The 13185-nt window shown below is 32.7% G+C and overlaps 1 protein-coding gene, 1 non-coding gene and 1 pseudogene across 4 annotated transcripts in view; 2 read left to right on the top strand and 1 right to left on the bottom strand.

Annotated features, from left to right (window-relative positions):
- Positions 1-10738, top strand: part of ATG4C (autophagy related 4C cysteine peptidase) — a 68797-nt gene extending 58059 nt beyond the window's left edge. For all 3 annotated transcript variants that reach the window (XM_011369554.2, XM_011369553.2, XM_011369552.2), the window contains exon 12: positions 9573-10738. In XM_011369554.2, coding sequence (XP_011367856.1) covers positions 9573-9740 — 168 coding nt within the window. In that variant the 3' untranslated portion in view covers positions 9741-10738. The remainder of the gene's footprint in view (positions 1-9572) is intronic.
- On the bottom strand, positions 1779-1897 carry LOC111745312 (annotated as a pseudogene).
- On the top strand, positions 6681-6799 carry LOC111745287. The gene has a single exon (XR_002782587.1). It is a non-coding gene; the product is annotated as a 5S ribosomal RNA (ribosomal RNA).
- Positions 10739-13185: the final 2447 nt, after the last annotated feature.

The raw sequence follows: 13185 nt of genomic DNA on the forward strand, positions 1-13185 counted from the left end.
TAGGAATATCTTTTATTTCATTGAAATGGTCAATCAGGGAATTCCTTTGGATAGGGAGGCAAATAGGTAGAATTGAGAGGTGAATATGATGAAGTCAGGTTTACTGGGATTGTGTCTAACACAACCATTCTTCCATCTGCCACTTCTTTAGATTTTATCATCTCTGTGGAATAGTTCTATTTAATCCTGTCTCTGATCTTTCTATTAACAGTCTCCTCCCTTTCTCCTTCCTTTTCTCTTTCCCTCTCTCCCTCCCTCTTGTCTCTTGAGTAGTTAAATCATATTGTTAAAATATTTTATGTTCTTTTTTTGGTTCCTGCATGTATATATGTGATAAAAGTTTCCAATTGTGATTGTGGGTTGACAATCACAATTTGTCACAATTTTAAGTTCTCATTTCTCTTTTAAGTTCTCTTATTTTTTGTTTTACATATTTTGAGGCTATGTTATTGGTTAACATACAAATAGAGGATTGTTAGATCTTCTTATTGAAAACTGATTCTTTTATATAATGCTCTATCTCTAGTAACATTTCTTTAAAGTCCATTTTTGTGCTGTTTGCTGGTGATAAATTCTCTCAGTTTTTATTTGAATACATCTTTATTTTGCCTTCATTAAAAAATTAGAATAATTGCAACCTTACTGGAAAGTTATAAGTATAATGCAAATAATTTTTTTTCCCTGAGCCCTTTGGGAGTAACTTGCTAACCCAGTGCCTGTCATCCTTGAATTATTGAGTATAAAATTCCTACAAAGACATTCTCCTACCTAACGACAATCCAACTTTCAAAATCAGGAAAATAGCACTATATATCATCACCATGTAATCGTCAGACACTATTCAGGTTTTGCTAATTGTCTTATTAATGCTCTGTATAGCAAAAGGATCCAGTTCAGAATAATGTGTTGTATTTGTATATCTCAAACCTCTTTTACTTTAGAACAGTTCCTTATCTTTCCTTGACTTTCACATAACCTTCATATTTTCAAAGATTACAGGACACTTTGGGTTTTTTTGTTTTGTTTTACAAGATACTTTTTAAAACTTTATAGTATGTCCCCTCATTTTGGATTTGTCTTATGATTCCTCATGATTTTTTCAGGTTTTGTATCTTTGTCAAGAATATCACAGAATCGATACTCTGTTCTTCTCACTGCATCCTGGTGTTTGGCACATGATTTCAGTTTGTCCCTTTCTTGGTGATGTTAACTTCGATCACTTGATTAGGGTGGTATCTGCCAGGTTCCAGTGTGGCTCCAACACACCCATTTCATGCCCCCATGGATGCCTATTTTGCTCATCCTTATTTAGTGGCTTTAGGGGGGAAGGGAAGAGGAAGAGCTTGCCTTTTTTGTTGAAGAATATTTTCATTGGATAGAATTCTATCTTAGCAGTAGTTTCGTTCAGTACCTTAACGATATATATTCCATTGTTGTCTGGCTTCTGTTATTTCTTGATGTTCGTACCCCCTCTAAGATCTCATCTTGAGATATGCCTGTTTTGGTTGCTTTCTGGTGTTTTCTAGCACTTGCTTGCCTTATCTACTTTATTTGTTTCTTAAATTGTTTTTGTTGGCAAGATTAATCTCATCCTGGCCTTCTTAAATAATTATATTTATAAAATACTTGTTTTAGCTATTTTTTTAAAGTTGTAAGATGTGACTATAAAATTTTATTTTATTTTAGTTTTTAAATTTTGTTAGGCGAGGCAACACTTGATTGACCTCACAGATTGCAAGGACCTTGTCAGCTTACAATCCCTTATTTTTTATTTTTTACGCCTACAGCACCTGGTCTTCCTAGGTGGTCTTCCATCCAAGTACTAACCAGGCCAGACTCTGCTTAGCTTCTGAGATCAAACAGGATCGGGCTTGTTCAGGGTGGCATGGCTGTAGACGACTATAAAATTTTAAAAACCCATTTTTAAAAATCTTAACATAAAAATTAGTTTTCTTTCTTTATTTTGTTGGAATTTTACTACATGAGTACTACTTATAAAAGGGACCATAGGGTTACAGTTTTATCTTATATCTATCCAAAGAAGTGTTGTTACTAAGTTGTAAAAGTAAAATAAAGTAAACCAAATGAAATACAACTCCATTTTTCTGTGTACTCATTCTAAAAACTTGGAGTCATCCTGGATACTTTGCTCTATCTCACACCCCATGTCCATTCAATCAGCAAATCCTATCATCTCTCCTTCAAAATATATTAGGAATTTGATAACTTCTCACCACTACCATGATTACCCTGGGCCACCATCATAGCTTCCTTGGAATTATTGCCATAGCTCTACTTCCTTCTAGCATCCAGTGTTGCTGCTGAGAAGTTTGATTTCATTCTGAATTATTTTCCTCTAAATGTAAACTTTTTTTTTTCTCTTTAAAGGTTTTTGGCTTTGAATCCCAGCTCCACATCCCCATTCCTGTGTAGCTTTGGCCACATTGCTTAACCTCTTTGTGCATCAGGTTTTTTTCATGGAATGAAAATAATAATAGCTACCTCTCTCTGTGGCCAAATTGTGAGGATTACATGATTTATTAAGTGAATGTCTGATTTATACTAGTTACTATATAAATTGTTAGCTATTATTATTTGTACCAAGTATTCTGAAACTATTATGTGTCTTGGTTTGCATTCTTTTTCATCAATTTCACCTTAGTAAGTTGTGATCTTTTCCCTAGAGTTGCTTTATTTTTTCAGAGAAAAGTTCTGCCATCTGCCTGTAGAATGTATGTTGTCTGGTGGTTGCTCCAGGAGTAAGAAGTAAAGGATGCTAACGGCCCGACAGTTTAATATTTTAGACTAAATTCTTAACCTTTCATAATCATCACTGTGCCTGGTGTACTAGAGTTGATAGCTTTATTTGTTTTTTCCAAAGAGTTTTTTCCTGTGTGTGGGATGGCTGGTGGGCAACGAAAACAATTTAACTCAAGAATATGTGCTCATAAGCATTGTTCTGTACAGTTACCTGTTTATACATCAAGCCATAGTCCAGACAGTTGACTGTCTAATCTTTATTTCAGGTAATGGTGAACTAATTATTTTCCTTGTAAGTCTCTTTCATTTTCAGACAGACCCTTCCGTTAAAAGTTTTCCTGTATTGAGTTAGAATCGGTCTCCATGTAACTTTTACTCCTTTGTCTCATAGAGTAAAAGAATAAGTTTGCTTCCTCTTCCAGTCCCATTTTCCTCAGTGGTACACAGTTTCCCATACCCATTGCTATTTTGCTAAAATGTCTTTTTGAAAACACCTTAGTGTTTCAGGTTTATGTTCATGATTACATTTCCCCTCTGTTTAGTTCTGTATTCTCCAAATGAAATCTGAGAGATATTTTTCTTGCATAGAACTTTTTTACCTCTGGGATTTAATGATAGGAACTCTGATTCCCTTTAAAATCTTCAGGGGCTTATTATTTAGCTGGGAAGACACGAAATGGATAATGACTGTATAAGAGCATATTTAATAAATGCCAGAAGACTAATATTATGAAATAATGTCAATAATAATATATCAATAGCCAACACGTAAGATGCCAAGGCAATCTTCTAGTTACTTTACATATATTACCTGATTTAATTCTCACCACAACTCCTTGAAATAGATACTATAATACTGACATTTTACGGCTAAGGAAAATGAGAGAGTCTAGTTAAGTAACTTACCCAGGATCACACAGTTTATAAGTATCAGCCAGGTTTTGACAGACTGAGTTCCATAGTCCATGTTTGTATTCCTTACACTATACTAGACCCATCTCTAGGACTTTGGAGAAAGGAGGAATCACTGTGGACCAAGATACTTAACAGTTGAATTTGGGCTGCAACTTTAAGGGCCAATAGAGTTTGCACAGTCAGAAAGGAAGTATGAAGGGTAGCTGGATGATAAAAACATCATGAGCAGAAACACTAAGACAGAATGTTATGGGATGTTTAGGATAGAAGATTATGGAACAGTGAAACTTAAGTCAGGTGTTAATGTGGCTAACAAGGGCCTGTGTGCTCTGACTCCTGTGTACCTCTCTTTCTCTTTTCTTCTACCCTTGAGCCACACTGGCCTCCTCTCTGTTTTTTGAACATGCTAACTGTGCCGGCATCCCAGGCTTTTGTAGTAGCTGTTTTTGGTTTGCAGTGCTCTTGCAGAACCTTTATGTCTGACACCTTATTGTCATTCAGGTCTCAGCTTGGCCTTTTCTGATCACACAACGTACAGAAACGTTTCAGTCCTTCCTTACCGCAGTACCCTGTTTTATTTTTGTGGTGATTATTCTCTCTGAATGATGCAGAAGCACTATTAGTTATCTGTTCAATAGCCACCTCTCTTTTTGGCTACAAGAATCCTGATTTTATTTGGGATAATGGTGTGCCCACCCAAATACTCATTTTTCTTGGTTTGCCTTGTGTTTACAATTTGGCCACTGAAATATAAGTGGGTGTGTGCTGGAAGCTTTTGCTCTTCTGATGAAATAGTGGATATAGATGGAAAGCTGTCACTCCCTCTGTGTCCACCCACCGCCATCTTGGATGCAAACTCAACACCTGGAGTTTCAGCGGTCCTTTGTGATCATGAGGGAAAAACCAAGAGAATTGTAGAAGCTGTTAGACATTAATTAACTAAAGTAGCAATGTCAGACTTTTTGTTATGTGATAAAAAATAATTCCTGTTACTTAAAGCCATTATTAATTGTTTTTTATTCTGTTTTTATCACTTGGCAACAAAAACTATTCCTAATTAATATAAATTATGTTACCAATGATGGAAATAGGGAAAACTGTCAGGGGGCTATTTTCGAAAGGTAGAAATGATCATTTTATTTTGGTATGATCAATCTGAGTTGATATTGCAACATGTCTCCACTTACTGTAGGAGGCGGTATAGTATAGTGGTTACAATAGAACCAGACTGCTTAAGCTTAATTCCTGCCTCTGTCAGTTAGTAGCTGTGTGAACTTACACAAGTCACTTAATGCCTCAATATTTCAGTTTCCTCATGTAAAACATGACTGATAATAAAGCTCAACATAGAAGGGCTCATGGTTGAAACTGAGAGTAGATAATATTTTTAACAGAGAATATAGAATATATAGAGAAGATAAAGAATCAATAATTGATTAATATTTGCATTTTGGAATGAAGGAATAAGTGGAGTCGATGAAGGAGATAGAGGAGAAACGGTTTAGAAAATAGGAGGAGAAATAGGAAACCAAAATATTATAGAAATCACAGGAAGTATATATTTTAAGAAAGAAATGCTCAGAAGTATTGATTGCTTTAGAAATATCAAGAGAATAGGAACTAATAAAAAGCCTTTTTTTAAATCTAAGGACTAAAAGAGAGTATTTCCACTATAATGAGGGGTAAAAATGGGGTTAGAGAGGTTTAAGATTAAGTAGTGAGGAGAGAGTGGAGTTAATATCACATGTGCATTCAATTTCAATTCAGTTACATGAACTCATAATGAAACAGGTGTGTATTTTTCCATGTGCACTCTTTATTATATGATGTACATTACTATGTTCTATAGTGTATTGTACATTTACACATGGTACCAAACAGGATTTTATACACAAAATTATGCATAGCACCCTTTCAACAATTTGAAGGCTTTTTGAAGATCATTTTGACTATATTGATTTTGACTATATTTGATTTTCATACTATAGGCTGACTCTAGGACCTAACCCCTGATTAAATGTAGCTCCTCTGTGTGGTGACTATAGACCATACAGGTATAGACTGCTCTGTACTGGGTATAATTTTACATGAGTGCTGGCAAAGCTAGTGGAAAAGGTTTTGGCCTGGGGAGAAGTGGTCATCTCCTGGTCTATTTCTGTTCTTTCTTACAACTACTAGCATTACGATGTAAGAAATTGCTTAACTTCTGTCCTCCAGCTTTTTCCTTTGTAAATTCTGAAACCTGTCAACTAAGTACATAGGAAAAATGCGATAAAATATTTGACCTTCTGAAAAGAAATCTGTGATTTGCCTTTTAGGTAATAAAACTATTTCCTGTATCTTTGGCTGTCTTATTAAAATAGAACAGAGGACTTGCCTATTCTAAAGTTATTGTTGAACAAATCACTGAAACCTGTTTTGAAAAGCAACTATGAGATAATAAATTCAATTATTTTAAATTTTAAAAAAATGACTTTTCTCTTACTGTCTAAGAAATACATGTTAGAAAGTTTGGAAAATAGAAGTATTAAAAAGTCACCAGTAATTCTTTAATTCAGAATCACTTAATATTTTATTGTATTTCTTGCTAGTCTTTTGAAAGTATGTATTTAAATTACTTTAACATATTGAGATTAATTTTTATATATAGCTTTATATCCTGTTTTTTTAACATTATATAATAAATGTTTCCCCAAATTATTAAATAACTTTTATTATCTTTTCTTGTATGGTATCTCGATTGCTAATACCCCCATGTCATGTAGATAACCTAATTTGGAATTTTTTTAATGTAGATTTTATGTTATCCATTATGGAGGGACTTTAAGGTTTTGACAATATGTCCTTTCTTGTAATATTAAAAAAAAGAACTAAAGTTTTTATTTTCAATAAAAGTTTTCAGAATCAAATTTTCAAATCAATGGTTATTTTTTATGAAAAGTCTGAAAAAAATCATTCTGACATAGTGCTTATAGCTATGAAAAGCATTTGAAAGACATGTTGAGGTCTATAGTCATGCCACCCTGAGCACGCCCGATCCCGTCTGATCTCGGAAGCTAAGCAGGGTCAGGCCTGGTTAGTACTTGGATAGGAGACCACCTAGGAAGACCAGGTGCTGTAGGCGTAAAAAATAAAAAAAAGAAAAAAAAAATGTTGGTAAGTCATTGAGGTCTAATATTCCATTATCAATTTACTTCTTTTGGTTGTTGCTGCTGCTGTTTTAAGTCATCTTGGAAAAGTAATTTAAATCTTTTGAGTCCCAATTTTTTTCATTTATAAAATGAGAGTGAGATAATTTCTAAAGTCTCCTTTGTCATTTCCATTTTTATTTGTCCTAAAATTATTTCCTCCTTCTATTTCATGTTTATGTGCTAATATGTTATCATTTACCTTATTACTCAACTCAGTTGTCCTTCTACATATATATATATATATACACTTTATTTTTAGAGCAGTTTTAGGTTCATAGCAAAATTGAATGGAAAAAACAGAAAGTTTTCATATACTCTTCTCCCACTATCAACATCCCCACTAGACATTTGTTATAATCAGTGAACCTACATTGACACTTCATCATCGCCCAAAGTCTGTAGCTTACATTAGGGCTCACTTTTGGTATTGTACATTCCATGAATTTTGACAAATGTATGACGTGTATCCACCATTATAGTATTATACAGAGTAGTTCTCCAGCCCTAAAAATTCTCTGTGCTCTACCTATTGATCTCTCCCTCCCTACAAATCCCTGGCAACCACTGATCTTTTTACTGTCTCCATAGTTTTGCCTTCTCCAGAATGTCATATCATTGGAATCACACAGTATGTAGCCTTTTCAGATTTGCTTCTTTCACTTAATAATATGCACTTAAAGTTCCTCCAGGTCTTTTTATGGCTTGATAGCTTATTCCTTTTTGGTGCTAAATAATAATCCATTGTCCGATGTACCATAGTTGATCTATCCATTCACCTACTGAAGGACATCTTTGTTGCTTTCAATTTTTGGCAGTTATGAAGCTACTATAAACATCTATGTGCAAGTTTTTGTGTGGACATAAGTTTTCAACTCATTTTAGTAAACCTTTGATATATATTTCATTTGGTAATCTTTGAAATTTTTTGAGCTTAGAAAAATCAGAAAAATGATAATTCATAAAGCCTAAATCAATAACATATGTATTAGAAGGTTTTTGCCTCGCAAGTGAGTTTGCAAAAAGTAAATGAATTTTGTAATTAAAGAATAGAGAGTTCCTTTCTGACATTTGTCCTGTGGCACAGATTTGAATCTTAGTTGATGAGCAACTAATACACCTAAATGACATCTTTCATAATCTGAAAAGAAAAGATGAAGAGATGATAATGTTTGCTGTGTTGATTTGAAAATGTTATGATGATAACTGCCCATTAGACACTGGACTTTTGCAAGTACATTAAATGAATATAAAATGACAGTTTTTGACTATATTCCAGCCATTGGCTCTAAGTGAAACTGACCAGATGCCAGTCTCCTCAATCTCTTATTTTTATTTTCTGTATATTTGCCCTTCTCTCTCTTTCGGTAGAATGTCAATAAAATAAATTTGAATAATGTATAAATTAGGAGCACAATTTGAATTATGGTATCTGATTGCCATCACTCTAGTTTTTTAAGTACTCAGTTGTTTTTAAATAGTTCATTAAAAATAGTTTATATTAACTCAGTGAAATATTTTTAATTTAACCTTGTATCTGTATGCTAGGGGTACATATTTATTTTAGCTATGTTTCAAGAGAATCTGTAAATGTAATATATAAGAATTTGATGATCCTTCAATTGAATATTGATGTTTGATAGAATTTGGTTTTTACCCCTGAAATTATCCTTTAAATACAAATTATATTTAATTGATCACGATTAAGGATGTATAAGTACTCGATATTATTTCAGCATTCTCTGAAACACATAAACTTTTCAGAATCCTTCTTAAAGGTCCTGGTTACCTATAGAAAAGTTGGTTTCTATCAAAACATCTTTCATTCAAAATTTTTATTTAACGAAAAGTGTTTAAATTTTAATAGAACTTGTTTAACAGAAAGATATGAAATAGTTTAGAATGGGTGGTTGGCTTGTCAATGAATACCAGATTGACAGAGGTTATAATGATTGTCGGTGTCCCACAGAATTCTAAGTATTGCTTTTTTCACTTCTTAATTATCTAATGTAACTCTATAAGGTAATATGTAAAGCATGGATGACTACTATGTATAAGAACACTATTCTTTATGTTCACTAGATAATTGCAGAAATATTTTTTCAAATATGAGCAATCTTTAGAAAAACCAAACTCAATTTTTAAAATAATTTTTATTATTGCTAACAATTCTCTGAGGTAAGGAGATTGGATATCTGTTGCTCCGTTTTATAGATGATACTCAGGTAGTGTGATTTGTCGAAGACCACATCAAGGTAAGTTGTAGAACTGAGATTAGAATGGACCTTCTGACTCAGTTTAATGCTTCTTTTTCTGTGTTATGGTACCAAACAATCTTTCGCAATATTTTACTATGGTCAATGATACCATTTTGTTTCATTGTCTACGACTACTAACAGAAGATAAATTTTAACTCTTTCATAAACCTTCAAACTAATGTGACCAGAAGACTTACTTTGGGGGTACAGAGAATGGTACTTAATTTTTGATGGTGTAGTCCTAATCGGGAAGCGGGCATTTAGCTATAAATAAATTATACAGTTCTGATCAACTTTTATTTTTTAGCCAGAACAGTGAAAGCAATAGCACTGGATAAATGTAAATGAGAAAAGCTAATGAAAGTCAGGACTAAAACATTAGATTTTGTCATGTGTTCCTACTGTGCACTATTGCATTCAATAAGGGATTCTTCTGTGCTTTCTATTACAGATGCTGAAAGTTTTTTCTAAAGAGAAATATCCCTTATTTACTTTTGTAAATGGTCATTCCAGAGACTATGATTTTACATCTACTACAACCAATGAAGAAGACCTTTTCTCAGAGGACGAAAAGAAAAGATTAAAAAGATTTAGCACAGAAGAGTTTGTCTTGCTTTAAAAGATATCACATCTGTGCTTGGTGAGAGAACTCTTTGAAGGGGAAAAAATGAAAAGAAACAAGTATACTTGAAACTGGTTTATTTTCACAAATATCTTAATTTTATATGTTCTTTTCAAAAAGAGCAGTTGAAAATATATAAATCTTAAAGATATTTTTCTGAAAGAGAAATGATTTAATGAATCTTGATTGCTAATAAATAACAAGTAATTCTGGCTGCATTCCTATTTCGCTAAGATCTTCTAATGATAACTCTACCTTAACTGCAAGCCTTCTAGTCTTCAATTTCTTCCAACTGAGGCCACCAGTCTCCTGAAGGTTTTGTGCTATATGCCCCAAAACTGGGATCACCAAATAGTTACAGAAGCTTCAGTTTATACTAATGACCAGAAGACCAGAGAATGAATCTTCCGTGCTGCCTAGCTTCCTGATAAATCAATGCAACCAAAGGATACTTTTGGAGTATCTTGATATATTGATAGTAATTGTTAGCTGTCATATGCATACAATTATATAAGCAGAATTGTGAGTTTAGGTAATACGAGCAATATGATTTTATAACGGCTCATTTTGTTTGTTTTGGCTGTTGAGCCTTCTCTGGGGAGTGAGTATAAAGTATCAGTTTTTCCCACAAATTTAAAGGTTATGTTATTAATAATAACATCCAGTTAGATCAGATAAAGGCCATCTTAAGATAGGAATAGTGTTCGTTTCCTATCTCAAAAATAAAATTTCATAGGAATTCTATTTACTATGCAGGTTTTAGAGCTAAAGATAAGTACCAAGAAAGATATCAGTAGATACTCCTTTATGTGATTTTTGTTATTTGTGTAAATCACTGTAGTCATGTTTAGAAGCTGAGGCCACTTCCATAAGGTAAATCTGCCTTAAGTGTATTATGTATTACTTAAAGGCAAATTTGTAATATAAAAGTACAAGAGTTACTATCCAGCCAGAATTATAAAATAAATAATAAAGATGTGAGAACATAAAATGCCTTTGTTTGGTTTTGATGGGATTATTTTAATCTTTTCATTTGAAAAATCATTCTCTCAAATGAATTCTGTTTATAATGAAGGCAAATAATATTGCTATTCTGAAAGCAAAATATTAACTTATTTTATGGAGCTTCCATGTTTCAGTGTGGAAAGGTGACTTATAAAGACATAAAATTGTGTATCATTTAAAGTCATTGATTTTCTCAATCAGAAAGCCTATTAGGTTTAGAGTTGCATGCAAAATGGAAACAGAGGGTGGGCAGATTGCTTTCGTATTCCTGATGAGAGAAATCAGGTTTGTCATTTCCCAGTGAGGATAGATTATTAAATTGAAATAAATAGCCTGAAATTTAAAATTTTCCTGTATTCTGGATAAGATCTGGACAAACTAAGCCTAGTACTAATTTTCTTAGATGGTCAAAGCAGTACAGGAACAGGAAGCCAGCAGTATGTCTTGGTTTTATACACTGCAGTCCTCTTGTCTAAATTATTGTAATTTGTTGTTCCCACACACCTCCATATTCACAGGATTTTGCAGCAAGCACATCAAATGAGAGCACCCATACCTTCAAATGAATCAGAACTAATTGTAAGTGTTCTCTTATAAGCACTCTCTAAAAGTTTAGAGTTATAGGATAATATTTCTGTTCTCTTCACAACAAAATTTAGGATTATTTTTAAGTAGGATATTGGAATGAGACAAAATTACACCTGGACAAAGTTGAGGTGAGAGGAGACATAAACTTCCTTCACACTGAATTGTATTGAAAAACTCAGAATATTATATAGACAAATAAATCTGACAATATAATCATCCTCATGACCGAGAATGTTTAGAATCAGAAATTATCAGCAAAATATGCACATAAAAAGTATTTAATAATATGTATGACCGAATGCATGCTTTCATGAAAATTGAGAGAAAGGATGACAAATTTATTTTGCCTGTTAATTCAGCTTCAGCTGAGGGCCAGACAAGTTGTGATAATCTTTTACTGGAAAGGCAGCAACAAAACTACATCATTATAATTATAATAGAGGTACCTGTAAATTCTGGTTTCAGACTTTGTTTTGAACACAGATTTCATTTCAAGTTCTGACAGCCAGTAAACTCAGTCAATAAAGCTTATGGATGATCTCTTTCAGCCTGGAATAAAGGAAAATAAAAAAAGGACAAGATTCTAAGATGGGTGTTCTGTTAGAATTATGTTAGGAGGATCGTCCATTTGGACATCAATATTAAGATACTAGATTTTGCCATTAACATTTCAGAAGTGAATTTTTAAAATTTTGATGTGACTTTTGATGGGAGGATTTCTTTTCTCTCTTTTTCATAAGACTTGACACTCTGAATCCCTTTTTGTCAATGTATTAACCACCAGCAGACAATCCTGAAAGTCATCATTGCTGAATGAGTGAATGAAAAGATCCTTTATAGTATAAGTATATCCAAAAGGATTTCCCTGAGGTATCAATTTTTCTGTTTTTACATTAAACTAACCCCATTAAATCTGTATTAGTGAGAAGACAACTTTAGCAGATTAAAATTTTAGGTCACTTCTGTATTCTGTTAACCTTAAGATTTAACATTGTCCAAGGGCAAACATATCTAAAAGTATATATGTTAATCCTATCTTGTTTTTAGAAGAATTAAAGGAACAAAAGAGCAAAAAATGACTTACCTATATAATCTATCCAATTTTAGGTCAGAAATATCTTTTTTTTTTTTTAAGAGATCTGTGATTACTTTCTATTCATGCCAGAAAGCACTGTATTTCTGGTCAAATCATAATGATCTAGCTTCCCCCCCGTGCGCCCCCCCCCTTTATCTGCTAATTTCTTTGCTACTAGGAAAAAGTTTCATTTTTATGATTTATCACAGAGCACTTTCATAGCTTGCATTGTATATCTAAGTCATTTTGACTGTATATTCACAATAAACCATAAGAATATTATAAAAGATTTTCCAAAAATAGGGAACAAGAGGAAGAACAGATAATGAAAAAACACTTTAAAATATTAAATAACAATATAGATTTCTATTGAAACAGACATAAGGAGGAAACTGAGAATTTAAAATAATAGTCAAATAGAAGCAGGATATCCAGAATATTTTGATAGAGGCAATTTCTTAGAAAGTATAAGGGATTATTATTTTATGTAAAAAGAAAAGCAAATGTCTTTAAAAATATTTTAGAAGAGTGTCATATGATATTTGTTATAACCTCAGTATTGTCAATCAACCACAATTCAATAGACTATTCAATTGAGCTTTTAGATCAAATATCTTGAAATACTGAATTGAAAATGTGAAACATCAGACCTGGAAAAATTGGAAACATCCTATTGCTTCTAATATATAAATTTTATATCATTTTGTAGTTTGAATCTTAAGTCATTTTAGAAATCTTAAGCATTTTTGTGTAGTTTTCATGGTTATATAAAGA

Source organism: Pteropus vampyrus, unplaced genomic scaffold (assembly GCF_000151845.1).
Source record: "Pteropus vampyrus isolate Shadow unplaced genomic scaffold, Pvam_2.0 Scaffold151, whole genome shotgun sequence".
Classification (NCBI taxonomy): Eukaryota; Metazoa; Chordata; class Mammalia; order Chiroptera; family Pteropodidae; genus Pteropus; species Pteropus vampyrus.